Raw genomic sequence first — 24208 nt, forward strand, 5'->3', positions numbered from 1 at the left:
GTCACCGAAGTGTCAAATCTGAAATTGAACTTTATGCATATGCAGCATTTATACACGCAGGTCTGTGTTGCTCTGTGGTCTGTGACCGATTAATCCGTCTTTGGCGTTGGACCTGCGGTGCGGATATATCGGTCATTGGCGTCCAAAAGGTTAAGGAAGGATGTACGTTTATTTGTACGACGAGCAAAAACTTGTTGCCCAGGGGTAGATGTTTGGCATGTATAGGTTTACCATAGTTGGCTGTTGGTAAAGTAAATATACGGGGTTTTCTAGTAGTCTTAGGTATGGTACTAACTAGTGTACCTAGTTTAGAATATCTCCAAATTCATTTTTAGGGTTCCGTACCCAAAGGGTAAAACGGGACCTTATTACTAAGACTCCGCTGTGCGTCCGTCCGTCCGTCTGTCACCAGGCTGTATCTGTATCTGTTAGCGAACCGTGATAGCTAGACAGTCGAAATTTTCACAGATGATGTTTTTCTGTTGCCGCTATAACAACAAATACTAAAAAGTACGGAACCCTCGGTGGGCGAGTCCGACTCGCACTTGTCCGGTTTTTATTTAAAATATATGTTGATGTTGTTCCCGCTAGGTAGAAACGTAATTTAATTTTAATTTACTTAGTTTATAAGTCTAATCACATTAACCCTTTCCCGAGAAGCGCAAGCACGTCACGTGTCCTCGTAAAACTCCTTGCACCGTATTTTAACAAACGTATTACCCCGCTTTAAACTTGCTAGGTACATTCCTGAAAGAGGATTAAAGACCTTAATTAAATTATCATCCAGTGCCAGTAATCCTCACACGTGAAACATAAAAGTCGCTCGAACCCCGTAAGAACGCTTCGCTTCCATCTAAAGGTACTTAATTGAATTAAGAGTATATATGGGTAAACAGCCAGCAGTCAAGAATACTGAAGAGGTGGTCGAAGCGACATCTATTTCAGTATATAATTGGCTGTATGTCTCTACTTTTAACTAACACAAAAAAATTGTCGGAGACATGCAATGCATGTACATAAAATTAGATATGGATACATATAACATTGATTCGGTCAAATTTGTTTTTTGAAAAACAAATTATAGCTAGCATTCATGCGTGTAGTATGATACCTTTGGGTATTGTGCTTTACGCACACAAGTGTCCCATCCCCTCCCCCTGACGCAACCTCCCCTTTTAGCATGCAATATGTCCCGGTTGAGAGATTTTTTTATCGTTCACGCGCGCGACTCCTTATATCTAGCGCGACTTCAAGTATGGACTCGCGCGCGAGAACGCAACTTATGCTAGACCGCCAGTTTTGGTACCAACAAGTTAAGTTTTTAGTTTTATCGACATCTAGCATCGCGTAGCGGAATTATCAGTACTGCTACATGATAATAAATGTAGCAGTACTGATAATTCCGCTACTCGATGCTTGATGTCGACTAAGAAAATAATAGTCCTTTTTGGTACCAAAACCACTACCACCAGTTTTGACATTGACAGATACACTCGCGTCTAAGTAACTTACTTTATATGCGTCTCGCTCGTACTCGCATATTAGTGCAAGAGAGATGTAAAAAAGTAATTTACGTTGACGCGAGCGTATCTGTCAATGTCAAAACTGGTAGTAGTACTTAACTGATGTATGGAGTGAGCAATCTATGTATTTTTAGTGTTCCGTACAAAACTTTGTTTACGGAACACTTATGGGATCACTTCGGTCTTGTTTTCTCTAAGTATGTCCTGCCGGCGTATTATGGATAGCTTTATCCATCTTTAAACACGTGATAAAATAACTGTCACTTTTTAACACCGTGGGATAGAAAGTGACGGATACCGTTTTATCACGCTGTCACGTAGACAAGAACGACCATCATATCCGTGCTGGTAAAGGGTCAAATAAAGTACTCACTCTTCCGGCAAGCTGTGCGCGCCCTCCTCCTGCCCCGGCGCGTTGATGTGGTACACGCAGAAGTTCTCGAGCAGGGCGCGCATGTCCACGAAGTTGAAGAACGGCTGGAAGCAGATGTCTGCAACAAGAGACCTCGCTGTAACACCAGTTAATACAAGAAACACTACCACCAGTTTTGACATCGACAGGTACGCTCGCGTCTAAGTAACTTACTTTCTATGCATCTTGCTCGTACTCGCATATTAGTGACTGGTGGTAGCCTGGTAGCCGTAAAGTTGCACATTGTGTTGTCAAACTATTGGACTTTGGTATAGACCAACACATCAACGTTGTCGCAGTAACTGGCATGCCTCGACAGGTTGAATGTGTCTTATTCAAAGTACATATTACTTAAGTTAAAGTTGTACTGTTTTAAACTAAAAATATCTGTGTTACCTCTTCACGCTTAAACCGTTGAACCGATTTAGATGAAATTTGGTGCCTATGGATAGTTGGAAGCCGTGGGAAGGACGTAAGATAGTTTTTATCAATCATAATTAATCATCATGATTTCTGGTAGTAGACGAAGTCGCGGGCAGAATTACATACTTATATATTGGTGACACATAGAATTTAATTTAGAATGATAAGCTTAACCAATCCTTAAGTTAATAATTATTATTTTATGCTGAAACATTCTTATATAATAATCATTAATATCATTTTTATTTATTTGACATTTGAAACATTATTTTATAATAAGGTGAGCATGTTATCAGAGTTGAACTAATGCGTGGCTTGAAAGCTTAGACCGATTAGAGTATAATTATAGCTTGAAACTCCCTATTGCAGCTGCAGGGCATATAAATCTGCATTAATTAATGCATGGCCGTCATAACCGCAACTCTGCCGCTATAAGGCTTTTTACACCGTAAGTACCAGCCTGTGGTGGTTCTGATCGTTTGCGTGTGTTGATCGCTGGTGTCGTAACGCGTTAAAGTTTACCTACTTTGAAATTGTTTTGCATTTATACGGTTTAGGGCCACCCCACGCTCGCGTCTCCCGAACGTTGCCGTCTACTCTACGGCTGCTAGTTGACGCAATGTTGACGCAACTGCGCAACGTCGCCATTTTCCATACATGACTCAACACAAACAAAAAAAATCTAGTTGTATAAAAATCACTTAGTTTATACTGCTCTAATGAGTGATGCATATAGTCAGACCGTAAAAAGTCTGCAGCGATTTTGACAGCCCACGCAGTGCAAGTGTCATTTTAAACGTCAAACTTCTATGAAATTATGACGTATACATAACACTTACACTGCGTGGGCTATCAAATTCGCTGCATTGTTTGGTGCGACTATAGTAAGAACTCCAAACATTATCTTCGTAATAACTTAAGATTAAACAAAAATGATAAAAGTTGGGGAATATACTCGTAGAGCGAATGACACAGAATTGCGAGTAGACGCTAGTTAGTTAAAAAGTCCTCAGTCATCGAATACCTGCACTCGATAAAAAACTGCATTAAAGCCGTGCCTAGTACCTACCTAGGTACCTACATAAAGTTCGAGTATAACTTTTTAATCGCCTTTGAGAACTTGGCCTTAGAGCTTATTTGCAGTTGAAACTTGTACAACTTGTATTAGTCCTATGCAAAGTGAGTTACTTTCTCAGAAGTGCCTTTGATGCAGATAAAGTTAAGCACAAGAGGCAGCTCAATTGTACCCTGGATTGTTCTTCAGAATATTGAAAAAGTAATAAGGGGTCAGACAAAAACTGGGCCAAAAGTAACACTTGTAGGGAAACCTCATAATGTTACTCTTGCCCCATTTGACCTTACAATAAGTTTTAAATACACGAATTTCATTGTGAATTTAGCCGACTGCAATATCAATTACACATAGGGTACCTAAGTTTAACTATACACACGTTTAACTATATGTACACACGTATAGTTCTGTTAAACTTACTCCCCAAAGTACTTATTGTAAAAAAATAAATCACCAACAACACGTTTGGTACTCGCATTAAAGTGGAAATCCATGTATTAAAGCATTCAGGTGAAAGCAACGAAACAAATGCGAAACGAAATGTCACAGGGTTCTGCACTAATGGCACTAACAGACGACTTTACGTACGTATCTGAAAAGATGTAAGTGCAATTATGTAAACAGTAACATTCGCGAATATGTATTTGCTAAGCGAATAGCAACCTTAGACTGCTGAAGTTAACGTGATTTTTCAATTGACAATCGATTTTAATCATCTAATATTTTACCATCAGTTACTATAATTTTCACCACACCAGCTCTGAAAGGCTTACTTTGCACTTCAAAAACTGATAGCAAAGTTGCATTTTATTCACATGTGAAAGCAAAGTAATCAAATGCAAATTTACAGTTGTTTTCTTATGTTTGCTGGATGATAAATATTTAATAACAATCATTTGGATTTGATATTGTTTGATATTTTACATTTAATATTAGCTTCGGATTAGGGAATGCAAATCGGTTGTTTTCGGTTATTTTTTGTATGGAAATAATCGGTTATTAACCGAAACCGGGGTTATTTCCATACAAATAACCGATTTGCATTCCCTACTTCGGATTGGTGTGGTGAAAAATTTTGTGTTTCACTCGGGGGCAAATTTTGTTTAGCCTCGTGCTTTGAAACCCTCGCAACGCTCTAGACTCCGTTTTTCGAACCAATATAATTTTGGAATATTTCGCTTGCTCGGGTATCAATACCACGAGCGGTTAAACAACAACTTTGCCCCTTGTAAAACAAATAACTATTGTTTTACAAGGGGGCAAAGTTTCACTTAGACAGAAATTACAAACCAATATCATTAAGATCAGGTTTACGTATATAGTTCAAATGCTGCCGCAGTGTTGACAGTGGGTATTGGGTAGTGGGTTATTCGTTTAGTTTATTTCACTGACGTTAGCTTTAATAAATCGACCTATAAGTTCATAAGCTTTAATTATAGTAATTAGGCACGAGGTAAGTAATGCCATTTCCATTCAATTGCGCCGTGCCGCCCGCTTCCGTAGCTGGAGGAGAAGGCGCGAACGCGTTTCCGTCACCGGCACAAATTATGGCTTTCCTCTTAAAAGCAATATTCTGCCCCCACGTATAACACCTTGGAATTTGTTGTTCGAGAATACGGTAAACAATAGGGAGTATTACTGCAATGTTCTGCCGAATTTGTTTAACTCATACATTCTTTAAGTTCTCAGTATGACATTGATGCACCAAGGCGGTTTGCTTACAGGGGGCCTACCGCGGAACGCAAAAATCGAAATTTCTTTATCTGCCTCGTGTTAGCAAAAGTGATAGAGAAGCAGAAACCGAACTTTCGATTATCGTGTTTCACGGTAGCCATGTGATTGAGCTAGTGACGCATGATGTGTCATTGTTGATGTCAATGAGGTTTGTTTAATGTATGTGCTAATGGTGCCACCTACGCCGCTTTGCCTAATATTCCCTATTGAATGAGTTTTCAAATAGGTGTTACATGTGGCGGGGCAATAGGCACTAGGCAGTAGGTACTATATTTAAGACTGCAAGAAAAACGTTTTTTCTAACCATAACGATATCGATACTTACATTACGCCATGATTTTAGGCAGTGTTTTAATGGAAAAAAAGTCATATTTAAAGCAAGGTGTGATCACTGATCACACCTGTAGGGCTAAGATGGTCGACTCTTTACCATTTGTCACCATTCCTGTCACGTTCTAACAAATATATAAGTGCGAAAGTGACGCATGGCTTGACAAGTGATAAAAATGCGACCATGATTCCGCTACTGAACGCATCTTATTCTAGTCTTTCACTGCAACGAGTTAACATGGCGTTAAATATTATTTAATAGAGTCTGTGCGGAAAGAGAAGAGTCGTGGCAGAAACGGGAACTAACATTATAAATTTTATATGGCAATCAAACCTTTGACACCTCTCTTGTAAAAAGTAAACAAACTTCTGTCATTGTCATTGTATATTTTTATTAACAAAAACCGCAAGTTTAATGTTTAAAATATTTTCAAAACACGATAAAACCGTACATAAAACCACAAGGAAAATTATATTTAACATTGTTCGGTTTTGTCAGACTTACAAAAAGTCGCGGAACGTGTTTCCGCTATTCGCGGGTATTGATGTTGTATTTAATATTAAATAATTACCTATTTAATAAGCCCCCTAAGTAACTTGTCTCCGGTACATAATCGGTAAGTATATTCATTCAAAATATATTAATTTTCATAAATATGCAGGTCATTCATGATCTTTAAAATAACTGACAAATAGTCTTGATACTTGCCATTTTATGCATATTTATATGTAATTTCTTTTGCAGGATTGTGTAAAAGTACCTACGGTATCTCGAATAAAAGACCGCTAAGTAGGTGATATGCAAGAATTCGTAATCTACGTGCCGGATTCAAGCATATCCAGTTCAGATGAAGATAGTTCTATGAGTGTCCCTGGTTGTTCTGAAGCTAGCTCATACATAAGTGACATTGAATATTTTAATTCAGACTTCGATTACAAAGAATAAAACTTTTTCTAATAAAATATTTCTTTATTTGTAAGTTCGTTTCCTAGGTTCTGAATAAAACTTTTCTAATAAAATATTTCTTTATTTGTAGGTTCTGTTAGTTACGAAATTATATTTCATATTTAGGAGTGACTTTTCGGCGAAGTAAAATATCGTGAGATGAGAGAACCGGACATATCCCAATAAGGCCTGTACTGTGCAAATGTACACATACATTACAAGTCAAGTTTACAGTGGGTGAAATATATCCCAGATAAAATTACAGTTCTATTGCCCAATTACTACCAGATCTACCCGGTTTTAATAACTGTTGGACTGCACAGATTAGGCAGTACATAAATGAGACTCTATCTTGTTTGGTACTAAAATTACAGTTGTATTTGGCAGATTCTTAACTAGTTTTAGCAGTTTTGTCAATCGCACTGTCACTTTTTGGTATCTGAGACATAAAAACAAGTGTGTTTTAATAAGAAAACTAGTGCCTGCGCTAAATCAGAGGATTGAGTTGACGAGCCGACACCACCACCAGATTCCCTTTAGTAAGCCGTGGTAAAAAACCGGAACAAAAGGGATTCAAGTATCATGACCTTTAGTGTCGTACTATAATCACGTGACTAGTGTTGTCAGCATAGCAAAAATCATAAAATAGCACTGGCGCGCCCTCAAATCCCACGACTCTTCTCTTTCCGCACAGACTCTATTATATTTATAGCAAGAATATTTCCTAGAAACGCAAAGACAATGTCTTGTAAACTACGATATGCGCTTTACACAGTAACTAACCTGAAAAGATAAGGAAAATTTTACTTTTAGTATATTTTTTTAAGTTGTAATTTTTCCTAGAGATGAGATCGTAATAATGAATGTCATTGTCATTATTTTTTAAATCGTAGTCTTACTGAAGTTACTAATGGTGGTGAAATTCGTAATAACCCTCCATTTCATTTCTAAACCATAATTGCGCCATCCAGCGTTGGCCACTACCTAGGAGTTAACCGTTAACACAGGGTTAAATTGTACTGGTAACTCCGGGTTTAACCGGTTAGCCCCGATATAGTCCCTAACCCTGGATGGCGCAAGTGGCTCACACGTTCACTCTTACACTACATACGCGACTTCCCAAAAACATTATAAATAATATTAAACCTGATATTATCTCGCATATTAGTAACTAGCCACTTACGAACAAGGGTTTCCACAAAAGCACAATACAGAATACACATTATCATTACAATGCGGTCGTTATCTCTTGTCGCTGTAAGAAATCTAGGGCGCTAGCTCTGTTGCATGTGAATAGCTCTTTTCATCAGTTTCATGCTCGCAGATAGGACCGACGGGACAAATCTTGAATACCTTTTATGTGCGACCTAGCTTGTAAGGTGCGAACTGAGGTCTATGTCTATGGCTTATTCAAGAATGTGCCATTTTTAAAACTAGCTTCTACCCGCGATTTGGTCTGGATGCCACTTCTGCGGGCCTCAAAGTATCTCTATACCTCATCTAAATCGATTGAGTGGTATAAGCGTGAAGAGGTAACAGACAAACAGTTCCTTTCACCACAGAATAAATAATAGTACTAAGTACAGAAGACTCACTCTCTAACAAAACGCGTTTGTTACGATCAGCCGGCGTATTATGGATAGCTTTATCCATCTTTATCCACGTGATAAAATAACTGTCACTGTTTAACACCGTGGGATATAAAGTGACGGACACCGTTTTATCATGCTGTCACGTAGATAAGAACGACCATCATATCCGTACAGCACAGATATGGCCGCTAGGTGGCGACAGCGCCACGCGCAAACCCCAAAATTGGGGCCGAACGGATGTACTTTTAGCCACCTGTTAGCAAAGCGACGAAATCGCGGAGTGAGACACGGCTGCTTTCACATTTATAATATGTACTAGGTCAAGTATTCATATAACCGACGATCCATTTCTAAGAGCATTACGATGTTAACTTTATACTAATATTTATATATTCCTATTGTTGTTAGTATTAAGTCTTGAATGAGATCTAAGTATTAAATGATTTATTTATTTATACACAGACGGATGATGTGTAGTTGACTAACTTCGTCAGTGCAGAGATACAAGCTTATCCCCAAAATATTTACTTAAAAAACGGTTGCTCGCTCTAAAATAAATTTTATTTTATTGTTTATAATCATGAATAATAACTTTGCCGCCTGATGTTATTATTGAATGGGGAAGCATTTTATAATTATATTTAATCTCTTTAGCCAGCTTCAAATAAAGAGCACTCGAAAGAGGAAAATTAAACGCGCGGAACGCTGACTGAATTTTCAAATGCTTAAGAAATCTACTTCGCTTCACAATTGAAGCACTTTATCTTTACAATAATAATCGGGGATTTTCAATTAAACATTTAATATTAATGTACAGTTATATGCGGAAATAACACTAATTACAAGTACTTACAGTGGAACCTCGATAGGACGAATATCAAGGGAAACGCCGAAAAGTTCGTGATGACGAGGTTTCGTCTTATAAATACATAATGAATAAATAATATTAAATTAATTATTTATTATTTATAAGACGAAAAAATCGTCTAACGAGGTTTCGCCTTATAGAGTATTAAAATAATATAAAAGGATACTAAATAAAAGCGGTTTTGAAAAATATTGTTAGTTTTTACTTTATTTAATATGATTGGAAAACATTTTGATACTTCTAGAAAATGAAACCTTCTCAAAGCTTGCGTCTCGAGGCATTAAACCATAAAGGGTACTTATAGAAATATACGTAGCGTTTCTTATCTGTAAGAGGCTTATAGATGACTGAACCTATGGTATTCAATTTACTGCAGCTAGTGCATTATAGTTCCTGTGCTGTGGCATTACGTTGTCAAACATGCCAGGGAGGATGAAAGCTTGTGCCAATGCGCTTAGCTGTTATACCACAAAATGATGTTCATGTTACGTTTGCATAAATTGACATGTTTTCAAAAACGACCGATCTGTTTGATAATGATAATTTTGATGGTAGGTACATCATTATTAGCGACCTATTTATTAACCGACTTCCAAATCTCAAAGAAGGAGGTTATCAATTCGGTTGTAAGTTTTTTTTTTTTTTTTTTTAATGTTTGTTACTCCATATCTCCGTCATTACTAGATCGATTTTGAAAATTCTTTTTTTGATTGAATGTATATGCATACAGATTGGTCCCGTTTTTATCAAAACCCAGTTCTGATGATGGGATCCATGAGGAATCGAGGGAACTCCTCAAATCTTAAAGGCATACATATAGTGATTTTTGGGTTTTTATCAACAAATCAAGCATATACACCCAAAAAGTGACATTTGATGAAGTGGAACTGCTGATGATGATCAGAACGGAACTCTTTAACGACGCATAGTTCACGGTTGGCGATTTGTCCTCTTCGTTATGTTTGTTAAGCAAGTTAAGTTTTTAAGCCACATTTTTGTCAAGCTCGAGTTCTGATGATGGGATCCATGAGGAATCAAGGGAACTCCTCAAATCTTAAAGGCATGCGTATAGAGATTTTTGTATTTACATCAGAAAATCAAGCATTTTCATTAAAAACTGTTGCATTTGATGAAGTGGAACTGCTGATGATGATCAGAACAGAACTCTTCAACGACGCATAGTTCACGGTTGGCGATTTGTCCTCGTCGTTATGTTTGTTAAGCAAGTTTTTAAGCCACATTTTTGTCAAGCTCGAGTTCTGATGATGGGATCCATGAGGAATCAAGGGAACTCCTCAAATCTTAAAGGCATGCGTATAGAGATTTTTGTATTTACATTAGAAAATCAAGCATTTTCATTAAAAACTGTTGCATTTGATGAAGTGGAACTGCTGATGATGATCAGAACAGAACTCTTAAACGACGCATAGTTCACGTTTGGCGATTTTTCCTTTTCGTTATGTTCGTTAAGCAAGTTAAGTTTTTAAGCCACATTTTTGTCAAGCTCGAGTTCTGATGATGGGATCCATAAGGAATCGAGGGAACTCCTCAAATATTAAAGGCATACGTATAGATTTTTTTGTATTTTCATCATAAAATCAAGCATTTACATTAAAAACTGTCGCATTTGATGAAGTGGTACTGCTGATGATGACCAGAACAGAACTCTTCAATGACGCATGGTACACGTTTGGTGATCACGAATTTCGATTTTGACTTGGACTGGGACCCGGACTCGGACTCATACCCGGATCCGGTTCGGACCTGGATCCGGTTTGGACCCGGACCTGGACTCGGACCCGGATTCGGACTCGGAACCGGACTCGGACCCGGACTCGGACCCGGACTCGGACCCGGACTCGGACCCGGACTCGGACCCGGACTCGGACCCGGACCTTGATCCAGAAAACCACTATGATACCTTAACTAAATAAACAACTATGATTACCTACCATAAAATTAATGTAGGTATAAAGTACGATGATGCCAATCTTACTAGCCCCTCCCGCTTAAACCCCCGTACACCGCACGGCATGCGCCATTAAGTGGGTTAGGTTAGGTTGGAACTGCGATCCTCACAGAACCGAACAAGGATTAGGTTAGGTTAGAACTGCGAGCCTTACAGAAACGAAATGCTACTTGAAAAGTGGGTTTGATTAGGTTCGAACTGCGATCCGCACAGAACCGAACTGCTATCTGAGGAGTGGGTTAGGTTAGGCTAGAACTACGACCCTCATGGCTCCTCTTCACGATGGGCCAACGCCGGCCACTCCAAGGGACGCATTTATGCGTTAGAGGGAGCAAGTGATATTGCTATCTCATTCTACCGCATGGCTGCGTCCCTTGGAGTGGCCGGCGTTGGCCCATCCTGTAGAGGAGCCATTATACAGAAGCGAAATGCTAGTAGAAAAGTGGGTGGTTTTACCTCCTTTTCTAGATAGTGTACCATCTACAGTAATCTTTCATCGGCCCCCATGGAAGTCGGTTTTTTTTTCTTAAAAATTATATTAGAACGATGAAGAAAAGTATTCTTCTGATTTCATTAAATCAACACAATTTAAGCACATCCTGCTGACTGTAGCTATATAAATAATTGGTCCGTTACTAAAGCGGAATTTAGATTTAACAAAATATTGATAGTCTCTGACATATTATGATAATCTGAATGCCTCTTTAACGATAGATTTTTGCACATTTACCTACTACTTTGCTAGCCCTGGGTTATGCATATGCACACCTAAGGCGTAGCTCTTGAGACACTCGACGTAGCACTCGTAGCTCTCCGGCTAACCAAGCGCGAGTGAGCGACATTCAACGAGGACAATCATAACACGAAATACATACTTCCTTAGAGGTACATTTTTAGTTCTGCTATTTTTCGTGTCTATTGTTTAGTTACAAATCTATTCCTCAATCATTTGATTTATTATCATAGTATATCCAAAATCGATTGATTTCTGGACTAGCTACACATTTCTTATGTTTCACTACGTTTCTACAAATTGCCGCCCAGCAATGATGGGCCTCATTCGTTATATATGCCGTGTCCGTGTAGTATGAAAATATGGACGCATGCAAGTTGATACTCTTGCCACGGCGTGCAGTCAATCATCAATCATCGCTCTTACCTCTTTGAACATTGGCAACTTTATGTTTTCACGCTCACGTTACAAGTAATTTATGCGCAACCACGGCGTAGCTGTGGAGGCACGTGGCGTAGTCATCGTAGCACTCCGGGCAATCCAGAGCGAATGGCAATCAGCCGGGACAATTGTAGCATAAAACAAATACACTATTATGCTCCTAATATGTATGCTGTGATGGTCATAAGATATAAGTGTGTAAATATTATACGGGATCGAGACAGCTGTCCACGCCATGTTAGACGGTAGACGGTCCGTTGGTTTTGGTTGATATAACCAGCCGTCCAGTCACAACCAGTCGTTCGTCAGACTACATGTTGTATGCGGGCGCACAGAATTGATAAACTTTCCCGCTTTAAATATATTTTTTTACATTACATTTTTGGAGATAATTTTTGCTACTTATGGGTTTCGTATTCAATATTTTTATTGATTTTTTAAAGGTTGAATTGTCCCAATAGAAATAAATTAATCACAAATTCACCAAGTTGGTTTAGATTGCATGAGTAAAATAAAATACAAAAAAATAACAATAGAAACCGCTTGGTTCGATCGCGGTTATATTTCTCACCTATGCATATTTTTTTCAAATGTCTTTTAAAAATATTTTCTATAATAATCTCTGCCTCTATTGTTAACTTTTTAGTGGTGTCATCAGCTTAGATCTCTGTAGAATATCTTACTTGATATCTAACGTTGTGGTTTAACTGCTTGTAACTTTAGATTAGATTAGTTCAAAAGTGATTGCTCCACGCTGGAAATAGTTACAGCAATAGCTGGAGTCAGTTTGGATAACTTTAAATGCCAATACATTGAACTGGCTTAGAATTGGACCATTATTATCGAATCTTCTTACACCTGACTGACGACGGAGTGCAATATATTGTGACTTTCTTAGGTATGAAGTACGACATTCTCGGTTGTCCTTATCGATTTTTAAGGTTCCGTACTTCAAAAAGAAAACGGAACCCGTTCTTCTGTATGTCCGTCTCTCACTGCCTATTTTCTCGGCAACTAACTACTGGGCCAATTAAGTTGATATTTGGTACACACATGTAAATTAGTGACCCAAAGACGGACATGTAACGTAAATAATGAATTTTAAACATGGGGGGCCACTTAAAAAATAAAGTTTTTCAAACTTTTATTGCGTTATATTATATATCAAATGAAAGAGCTTATTTTGAGAATTTCAAATATATTTTTTATATAATTTTAAAATGTCAGATGTTATTTAAGATAATAACCAAAAAAATGCCCATTCCCCCGCTATCAAAATCGTAGCACACTTGTCTCGGTCGCACTCTACCCATATTTTTTTTAATGCAAGGTACAGTATGTATTTTGTTGCCGACCTACTCAATTGCACAGTGTATTTACAGCAAGTGCAATATATTTTCCGGTTGTAAACATTGGTTCTCACTTTATCGGGCTCACTTCACCGCGGAGGGCAAGAAATACAAACTAAGAAAGATATTTCTACCTCGTATAGTTCGGTCTAAGAATAGAGTGGTTCCCAGACAGCGCGCAAACAATAGATATGTATGAGTATATACTCGTACCATAGTCAGACAATGATGGAAGTTTAGTTATGTAGCTGTCACGATGATTTCTCATTTAGGTAGCCATCGACTGTGATGTATATTTATGTAAACTTTATTGCACAAAACACAAAAACAATGTACAAATGGCGGACTTCCTAATGGCATTCTCTACCAGTCAACAATTGGGCTTAACAGAGACATCTAAAAATGGTGCAAGGAGATAAGTGAAAAGGTATTCACTAGAACTATCGTAAAGAGTTGGAAACTTGTTAATCTACATTACATATAGAACACACAAATAAAAATACTAGAATATATATAATTTCTAGCGTTTCTATACATATTTTATAATTTATATTATTAATCTATTTTGAAAATCGGCACTACTTTGAAAAAGACTCGTATCTCACACTGCCACTCAAAATTGAAAGACTCTGTATGCAACCCATACACATAGATAAGTACCTACATTTTTCATTTGATTGACAAAAAAGATAAGGTACGTATTTTTCTTAAGTAATGCCGAAATCTATTATTTTGATTACAAGTCATAGCTCTTTTTACTTAGGATGGCATAGTATCATCATATCATATAACATTTGTAATTGCCATACGTTTTTGACTCACGGTTAGTAAGCTAGACGGGAAGGTAAAATACTCCAAAAAGCAGTTAATCCTCAAAGATGTAAGTAAAAGTATGGAGAAATATAGAGATCCCATCAAAAACATAAATGTAAAAAAGGAGAGCCAAGTTCAATACAAAAATTATGCTTGGCTGTGGGGTTCGCCGCAAAAAGAATGGAGATCTAAATGAGTGCCAAGTTATATACAAAATCCAAATATGTATTTATAGGAACAAAATAACATTATAAACAAGTATTAAACTTTATTTCTTTGTTTGCGGCGAACCTCACAGCCAAGCATAATTTTTGTATTGAACTTGGCTCTCCTTTTTTACATTTATGTTTTTGATGGGAAATCAATACTTTTTGTAAAGAAAACTAGGCAGGTATTGAGTTTTTTTTTTCTTGTGTTTCAGCTGCATGTTTTTTACTTCTGTTCTTTGTATTAATTATGTGGTGCCGCGCGCCGCCAACGACACACCGATGGCCGGCCGGTTGTTTAGCGCGTATTACAGGTTTTTTGTATGGGGACCCTCCCTATTTTTTAACTTTTTATTATTTTTAGATTTTTCCTACGCTTACACACAATTACCGAGCTGGATTCCAAATTTCATCCCTCTAGGTCATCTGGAAGTAGGTTAGGTTTAGGTACTATGTATATGTCAGTCACAATAAAAAAGAAAGTTGTATGGGGACCCCCCCTATTTATTAACTTTTTTTTGTTTTTAGAGTTTTTCCTACGCTTACACACAATAACCGAGCTGGATTCCAAATTTCATCTTTCTAGGTCATCTGAAAGTAAGTTAGGTTTAGGTACTTATATGTCAGTCACAATAAAAAATGTTTTTTTTTGTATGGGGACCCCCCCTATTTTATAACTTTTTTTTTATTTTTAAATTTTTTCCTACGCTTTCACACAATAACTGAGCTGGATTCCAAATTTCATCCATCTAGGTCATCTGGAAATAGGTTAGGTTTAGGTACTATAAGTCTGTCAGTCAGTCTTAAAATTTACGACTTTTTGACCTTCATATCTTTATAACCGTTTGAGCTAGCTTCATGAAATTTGGGCTTCTAGATGTCCTTATGGATATAATTAAACACACGTAGTTTTATGTGTTTACGTTAAAGATGTTTTGAGTTATAGAAGGGTCAAAAGTGGCACCAAGTGGTTCGTGTAATATTACACTTGGCGCTCGCTAGCCAGTTCCTTTGCTTAAACTTGGCTTGACACGCTGCCGCGTGTCTAGATAAGGGTCCCGTTTCTCCACTTTGGCTACAGAAAAGTAATAATAAAAGTGTTCGTAAATAAGTCACATTGGCTTGAAGACGGTCATAATACACCTTAGCGAGAAAATATTACATTTTCTATTCATGAGCAGGACAACGCATTAGCATAAGAGCGGTTTACCAAACATCTTTTTATTGGGCTTAGGTATATTGCTACTTCACACAAACTTAATAATTCACTCTATATTTGGAGCATTCCATGAAATTGTCTACCGTTGTCCCGTACAAACGCGAAGTTTCTGAAGATTTAAAGGTATAAGAGTTTCCTTTTCTATGACAAATGGTCAAAAATATGCACAGAAAAATAATCGCCTGCTTTATTATGCCGAGAAAAAAGTCGCAACATATCAAATAAAATGCGTTTGTACGGGACAGCCCGTGGAATGCTCCATTTAGTCGTGTGACTCTCTTAAGTAATAGGTTCACGGATGGCCTGTGTCGGCGCAGGTACCTATATCTTAGTTTATTAGTATTAGTTACTTTGAGCACATAAAGTTTCAGGAAGTACTCGAATAAGCATTATTTACGACTATGAAGAATACCGCCAACTATCTGGTAATCAGACACTGTTGCTGTGTACAGGCTTGTAAAGAACTTCAGTGACGTAGTTAATGCGTTAACGGTCCTTTATAAGCTATAGGGTTAACCCTTTACCAGGATAAGCAATATATATTCGTATTTCCCACATAAGGCACTTCAAACATGTATTCTATTTTCGATGTGTAAGACTGCCATTTGATTGTCATTTTTGAAATGTATGCCTGGTAAAGGGTTAACAAATGCAGATCCCTTACCATACTCGTATCACCCTTTCAATAAGAGTGCTTTGATTAGTTAAACAGTTTACAACACCGTGCACCGTAAGGTTGTGCGAGAAGAGGGAAAGCTATAAAGCCTATAAAACTTTAGGGCAACCAAAAGAAGTTCAGCACCTCAATATGTTGTTATTGCATACAGTAAAATAAGAAATCAATCAAACACACACGACTTAGGGTTTAATGTTTGAACTACTTAGGCCTACTCGCACCATCCCAATAACCCGGGGTTAAGCGGTTAAACCGTTAAGCTAGTGTCAAATTGTACTGGTAACCATGGTAACTCCAGGTTTAACCGGTTAACCTCGGGTTAGTAGAATGGCGGAAGTGGGCCTTATACATATATGCCGAAATGCATATTTCCTAAGAGATAACTTCATGTTAAGTACGTTCACTGCAGTGTCGAATAATAAAAGTGACATCGCTCCAGTAGTATACTATTGTTAAATGCCAAAAGCTAAATTCGCAAGTCTTTCAGCGATGACGTCACGGCCGAGTTACGTAAACATCTGTTCGACCGCGTTTTCAGCTACTGTGGAAGTTTCAGAGGGACCAAAAGAAAGGTTACATCGATATACATCACTGATTAATATTTATACTCTGTCGAAGACAGGAAAAAGATAAATTATTAAGGGCCACTTGCACCATTCACTAACCCGGGGTTAACCGTTTAAACTTAGAATTACCATGGTCACCAGTACAATTTGACACTGGGTTAAAGGCTTAACCGGTAAACCACGGATTAGTGGAATGGTGCAAGCGGGCCTAACGGAGACAAAATGTAGGTCATAGAACTATTTGTACATTTGGACTAGCACAGATTTTAAAATAAAATAAAAGTTATCACGCCTGTAGTTAATAGTTATACTTTAACCAGAATAAAAACCGGGAAAGTGCGAGTCGGACTCGCGCACGAAGGGTTCCGTACCATAAAGCAAAAAAAAAAGGCAAAAAGAAAACGGTCACCCATCCAAGTACTGACCACTCCCGACGTTGCTTAACTTTGGTCAAAAATCACGTTTGTTGTATGGGAGCCCCATTTAAATCTTTATTTTATTCTGTTTTTAGTATTTGTTGTTATAGCGGCAACAGAAATACATCATCTGTGAAAATTTCAACTGTCTAGCTATCACGGTTCGTGAGATACAGCCTGGTGACAGACAGACGGACGGACGGACGGACGGACAGCGAAGTCTTAGTAATAGGGTCCCGTTTTACCCTTTGGGTACGGAACCCTAAAAATTAAACTTTGAGTACCTATATGTACAGGAGAAATGTGAATATAATTGTTTTGTACCTACGAACCAGGGTCACCCTGAAATCTGATGATTAGATGTTGCGTTTTCTATGAGCCATAATTTTTCGGAGAATATCATCAAAATGTTATCTCGCAGATTAAGGGGTAAGGCAACGACTTCCCGTGACCGCTTCGTCATATGAACGTACCATTTTCTAACTTTTCTAAATATATGGAACTTATTTTTCGCTTCTAACTCCTATTTTTTGATTACATATATATGTAATCAAAAGATCTAAAAAAATAAACGAAAGGAGCTATGAGTAATACAATATCCAGAGTAGAAAATGAGGACTACGCTTGTATGGAAAAGCGGACGTCCACTATGGTGAAATGTTTAAATAACACCCTGTATACTTATTTGATGATTGGCTAGGTAAGCTAGCTATACCACGAGTACAACAACCCAGTAATATTGTACCCAGTGAATCACCTGTCGCGGCAGGCAGCGCCTATTAAGTGCATGAGGAAATCGCGTGCAAACTTTCGATAATTCTTTTAAAACGGTTCCACATGGAACTGAGAAATACGTCGGTTGTTCGTCGTGGTTTTAGGTATTTCTGATAGTTATTCTTTTGTTTCCATTATACGCTCTCCTACTTTCCAACATTTTAGAGGAGTGAGCCTGGTCACCTACTCTTGGTTTAAAACTTTAAATAATAAGTACATTCAGTAATACATTCTTGGTTTGAGGCCTACATTCGTTAAAGTGTAATTGTGGATGTGATAAGGGACTAGTGATTTGTAATTGTATTATTTGTTTGTACCTGATTGTTATTTATATGTACCTGTTTGGAATATGTTAATGTTAAGTTTCATGGCGCATTGGATCTGTCTGTAAGGTCATGTAAACATTTTATAAATAAAATAAATAAATAAATTCAGTCTGGTCCGATCACTAATTTCCATCAAGATAATTTTACTTCGTGCCCCACATTATCAGTCCACGGATCACCCATTCATTAACAAATATCCCATACATTTAACGATTAACTAGGTTATTTACTACAGTAAATTACTCTTTGTCTATTCAAATAATCATTTCAGCATAAATATTTAATGAACATGTGTAATTTGAAACACCTACACTGAAATTATCTTTGTTTGCCGAAACAGAACTTACCGCCACCGTCACATACATATGTACAGTCGGCAGCAATTCAGCTTATTAACGAGTCAGATCTACGCACGCTCTTACAATCTTAACAATAAAGTTGTGTGTTGACACCTTCTCGATGGAAGTGGAAGTACTTTTATTAAAAAGTATTTCCTATATACGAAGAGTTCGTCTAAGCGATTAATGCTATGATTATGATTAATGGTTACTTATGAGGGAAATGCATTTCGGATTTAAAATGATAGGTAACTTTAATACGTGTATTGCGTTGAAACTGAACTTACGTGTATCGTGACAGTATTGCAGGGTGCATTGGTTACCTTATTGTAAAAAAAAATGACGTGTTACTTCTTTAAAAACCCGTAGAGGGCTCGGATCAAAAACCAGATATAACGTAAAGTGTTATGGCGCCGTGGTTATTTACGAGGGTTGCACTGAAAATGTCGGGAATAGAGAAATCTGTCGCATCTAGACAGTCAATCTTTATTTTAATGCATACTTAAACTCAAACTGACCACGCATATAAATTTTCTTTTGAAAGTAATCATTCTGTAATGCACACGGCTCATAATCCCAAAGTCCTTTTTGTATGGCGATTTTGGGGCCTTAGTGGTTTTGTATGAAATTCGTGGAGTAGCCAACGGAATTGAAGTTTTTTTTAAATGTATATATATATAAAAGATTTTTTTACTGTTGTCATATGAATATTTAGGAATGTCGAAATCTGCCGATATGCAACTTTTTTGGCAGTCTTTTTAATTAACAGCACAAATGCGATTTTAATTTTTGACGTCGCTTTGGAATGACATGCTTCTTTAAGATCACCCATGGGATAAAATGAAAGTGACTTTCATATTTATTTTTAACTGCAAACGAGCGTACGATGAACTCTAGTTCATAAAAAAATAACAGAAGCCCATTGTAACTTTTATTTATTCGCTGAGGGTATATTGAAAACCGTTTAAAAATATGATCCGAAAAATCACTTGGCCAAAAATTCAAATAATGTTCGACATACAATTTTCAAATTGCCAGTAATTCTTAAATACAAATGACAACCAAATGGAATATACCTTAAAAGTTTTATAAAGAGTTACATTTTTATAAATTATATGCCTCTTTCTATTATGTTATTTCTAAGTGTCCCATTCCCGAATATTTCAGTGCGACCCTCGTATATCTATGTAACTATTTTTATTATGATTAAAGGTGACATTCGGGTGATTAGGACGGCAACAGTATGCCGTATCAGTATGGAAAATCTGGTTCAATCATTACTGTTGCATGCCTTGAAAGACGTGGGTGATGTCACTGTCAACTTCCCTGAAAAAACAGACAGCTGCAGTCGCCATCAGAACGTTACCTTTAACGTAAAATATAATTACTCGTATGTATCAATGTATTCTGTATGTTATCCTGCAGGTATATACGTGTTCTTTTCTTTACTCGGCACACACTTTTGTAAGAACCTTGGGCGTGGCCAATGGGCCGTACTAAAAGGTTTCCCAATATTTTGGGACTCGTTCGTAATACACGGTCAACTTTTCTCATCATAATACTCGACTCTTGTCAACTCGGCAACCGTATGACGCCGGCGCTTAATTTAATTAATGAACCTTACAAGTTCTGCCATTCAAGCTATTATTTTCATTTCTTGATTAATAATTAATTTATTAACATACACATTTTAACACATCTCCAATAGCCTCGTAAGTCCCCGCGTACTTGTACAAGTACAAATTAAATTCGAGTTTTGTACTCTTATAGAAATAAAAGAAAGTTCCAAATTTAAAAGCGCAAAAATTGACTTGGGGTCTTACGAGGATAAAATAACTAATACGGAACCCTAAAAATTATAAACTTAAATCTAAAAATAAATAATGCTTATCTTAAAATAAAATACTAAAAACTACGAATATCCCCCTGCGGGATGGTGCCGTAGATGCTGGCAGAGTATCCTCGCTGTATAACAAGATTTAGCAATACTTACTCCCTTATTCATAATAAAAAAATTTATTGGGGTATAATTCTTCATTAAGGTATAATTCTTGTATAAATTATATTATGTTTTATGAACTTTAAATATATCTATTATCACTGTGGTCAAGCCAAATTAACGACAAAATATTCGTATCTTTCCGTAAAAAATAGTTCTTCGTTCAAAGAGAAATCTAAATTGAATATTGTCTTGATTGCGACACCAGGTTCAAGCGAGCTCATAGCAAGGGAAGCCATATTATCTTTGACCTTTGAAAGGTAAGACAGTCATAGATTACTTGTTATGTTATTAATAAACTGAAATAAATACCATATACTAAGATAATTTTTAAGAAAAAAAAACCGACTTCCATGGGGGCCGATGAAAGATTACTCTAGATGGTACACTATGTAGAAAAGGAGGTAAAACCACCCACTTTTCTACTAGCATTTCGCTTCTGTATAATGTCCGGATCCCAGACCGGATCCGAGTCCGGTTCCGAGTCAGGATCCGACTCCGGGTCCGAATCTGGATCCGTGTCCAGGTCCGGGTCCGGGTATGAGTCCGAGTCCGGGTCCTAGTCCAAGTCAAAATCGAAATTCGTTATCACCAGACGTGTACCATGCGTCGTTGAAGAGTTCTGTTCTGGTCACCATCAGCAGTTCCACTTCATCAAATGCGACAGTTTTTAATGTAAATGCTTGATTTTATGATGAAAATACAGAAAATTCCGTATACGTATGCCTTTAAGATTTGAGGAGTTCCCTCGATTCCTTATGGATCCCATCATCAGAACTCGAGCTTGACAAACGTGTGGCTTAAAAACTTAACTTGCTTAACGAACATAACGAAGAGGAAAAATCGCCAAACGTGAACTATGCGTCGTTGAAGAGTTCTGTTCTGATCATCATCAGCAATTCCACTTCATGAAATGCGACAGTTTTTAATGAAAATGCTTGATTTTCTGATGTAAATACAAAAATCTCTATACGCATGCCTTTAATATTTGAGGAGTTCCCTTGATTCCTCATGGATCCCATCATCAGAACTCGAGCTTGACAAAAATGTGGCTTAAAAACTTAACTTGCTTAACAAACATAACGAAGAGGACAAATCGCCAACCGTGAACTATGCGTCGTTGAAGAGTTCCGTTCTGATCATCATCAGCAGTTCCACTTCATCAAATGTCACTTTTTTGGATGTATATGCTTGATTCGTTGATAAAAAACCAAAAATCACTATGTGTATGCCTTTAAGATTTGAGGAGTTCCCTCGATTCCTCATGGATCCCATCATCAGAACTGGGTTTTGACAAAAACGGGACCAATTTGTATGCATATACATTCAATCAAAAAAAGAATTTTCAAAATCGGTCCAGTAATGACGGAGTTATGGAGTAACAAACATAAAAAAAATAAAAATAAAAAAAATAAAAAAAAAATAAAAAAAAACATACAACCGAATTGATAACCTCCTTCTTTGAGATTTGGAAGTCGGTTAAAAAAGTGACCAAGGCCCCCAGTGCCCCAGGCTGGAGTCGAACCAGCGTCCTCTGCTATCGCGGCAGGTGCCTGTGGTGGTATGTTATTATGTTGTTATTTATTAATGTAACGTGAGCGCTTTGCTTCTACTTTCCTTATGCGCACTGCCAAGGAATGGAATTCCTTGCCGGCGTCTATATTTCCATGTTCTTATAACCCGGCAACCTTCAAATCAAGAGTGAACAGGCACCTTCTGGGCGAGCTCGCTCCATCGTAGGCCACGTCTACGCCTCGGCTAGTCTGTGGCCATGAGTAAGCCCATTCATAATTTAAAAAAAAATGTTATATTAGGAACGATTGAAAATTATTCCACTGTTATAAATTATTATGAATAATGATGTACGACTAACGACTAATCGCAATTTCTATGAGCAAATATGACACTTTAAACTCTTTAGGGCCACTTGCACCATTCACTAGGGGTTAACCGGTTAAACTTAGAATTACCATGGTTACCAGTACAATTTGACACTGGGTTAAAGGCTTAACGGTTAACCTCGGGTTAGTGGAATGGTGCAAGCGGGCCTTAAAGTATCATGCACGATCGTCTCAAGCAAACAGACAAACAGCTATCATATCAATGTAATGCTAGTAGTCTACAGCCAGTCAGCCACCCCATACATTGATGTAAGTACATATACCCCATTTTCCATCCGAGTCGACTCAGACGGTTTGTTATATCACATCTCGATTTAATCATGTACATGGAATCAGATTTCCCTGGACGTCGCGTCTCGCAATTGGCGACAGAAACACGTGGTTCACAAAATATAGACGACTTTGTGACTCGGAAGATCTAGGAGTATATTGCATCGCATGCTATTACATTTTTGCAGCTGTGGTCTGTCATGGTTTTTACAGCATGCGATATTTCAACAGGGCGATATCACGAGACATGACCAAAAGAACTAATCAGGTATATTGTGGTTTTTTGTAGTTCCCGAACTTTAAAATATTTATGTTTTACGTTCATGTGATTGCTTTCTTTAAGTAGATCTACATTGTGTCTACATTGTGGTAACCTGTCTACCTCTACATTGTGTCACGTCAAAAGTGTCCAACTATAGGGAGGGATAGCTAGGTCTCAATTTTATTTAGTTCCGTCACATTCGCGTGAAGGAATGCAGCCCCGGAAATGTAACCCAGGACACCGACGCCTCGAGCTCCCGAATGTTAGGAAATATCTTAAATTCATCCGCGTGCCGCTTGTGGCGATTTTGTGTTGGAATGTTAATTAAAACTTGCTATTTTAATAAATAGCCTTGATTGCAATTAAAAAAAACGTATAATAAAGAACCTATTAAAATGCTAAAGTTTTTATTGGTTTGTTGCAGTTTGTTTTTGCGACTACTGGTGTTCGACGCGGTACCAGTATTATTATACATATATGTCACCTTGAAACTTAATTAATTGTCAATAGAGGTGACAGCAAGGTGTCATCTATTAGGCATTAGCATGTCGAGCACTAGTATGTTTACCTTATGAAGGTTCGTATGTTTTAAAGCGTTTGGTAAATTATGTTATGAAGACGAGATTGGACGGCTGTTTCTTCATACCCCATTTCGTTCGGTGCACATTAAAACTATATAAAATATTGTCACGCAATTCGATGTATTTTAACCACAAGTATTACTACTTCGTTTGATTATTTTTGATTTATTTACCTACTAACGTAAAGTGGGCTAGCACGAAGAATTTAAGATTTAATACTTTGTAACTACCTGTGAGTTCCTGAAATTGGCTGTTATAATTTTGTTGTCTATTGTAAGTTTAAAGCTTTTAGTTTTCCTTAACATAAATAGATAAATGAACTTTTCGATGATTCGACCTTTCTATTCGGTTTTTTATTGACCATGCGTTTCGGTATAGCCTGCTGCGCCGAAGCAGCCAGCGCTCGGATAACCTTGATGTTATTTAATTTCGATGCGTTGTAAACTGTTGTGGTGTCTCCTCTAGCTGT

At 37.5% G+C, this 24208-nt stretch overlaps 1 protein-coding gene across 4 annotated transcripts in view; it reads right to left on the reverse strand.

The window, feature by feature from the left end:
- LOC134678318 (protein NDRG3) overlaps positions 1 to 24208 on the reverse strand; it is a 117237-nt gene that overhangs the window by 48899 nt on the left and 44130 nt on the right. For all 4 annotated transcript variants that reach the window (XM_063536842.1, XM_063536843.1, XM_063536840.1 and 1 more), the window contains one exon: positions 1897 to 2014. In XM_063536842.1, the coding sequence (XP_063392912.1) occupies positions 1897 to 2014 (118 nt within the window). The remainder of the gene's footprint in view (positions 1 to 1896; positions 2015 to 24208) is intronic.

This window comes from Cydia fagiglandana, chromosome Z (genome assembly GCF_963556715.1).
Source record: "Cydia fagiglandana chromosome Z, ilCydFagi1.1, whole genome shotgun sequence".
Classification (NCBI taxonomy): domain Eukaryota; kingdom Metazoa; phylum Arthropoda; class Insecta; order Lepidoptera; family Tortricidae; genus Cydia; species Cydia fagiglandana.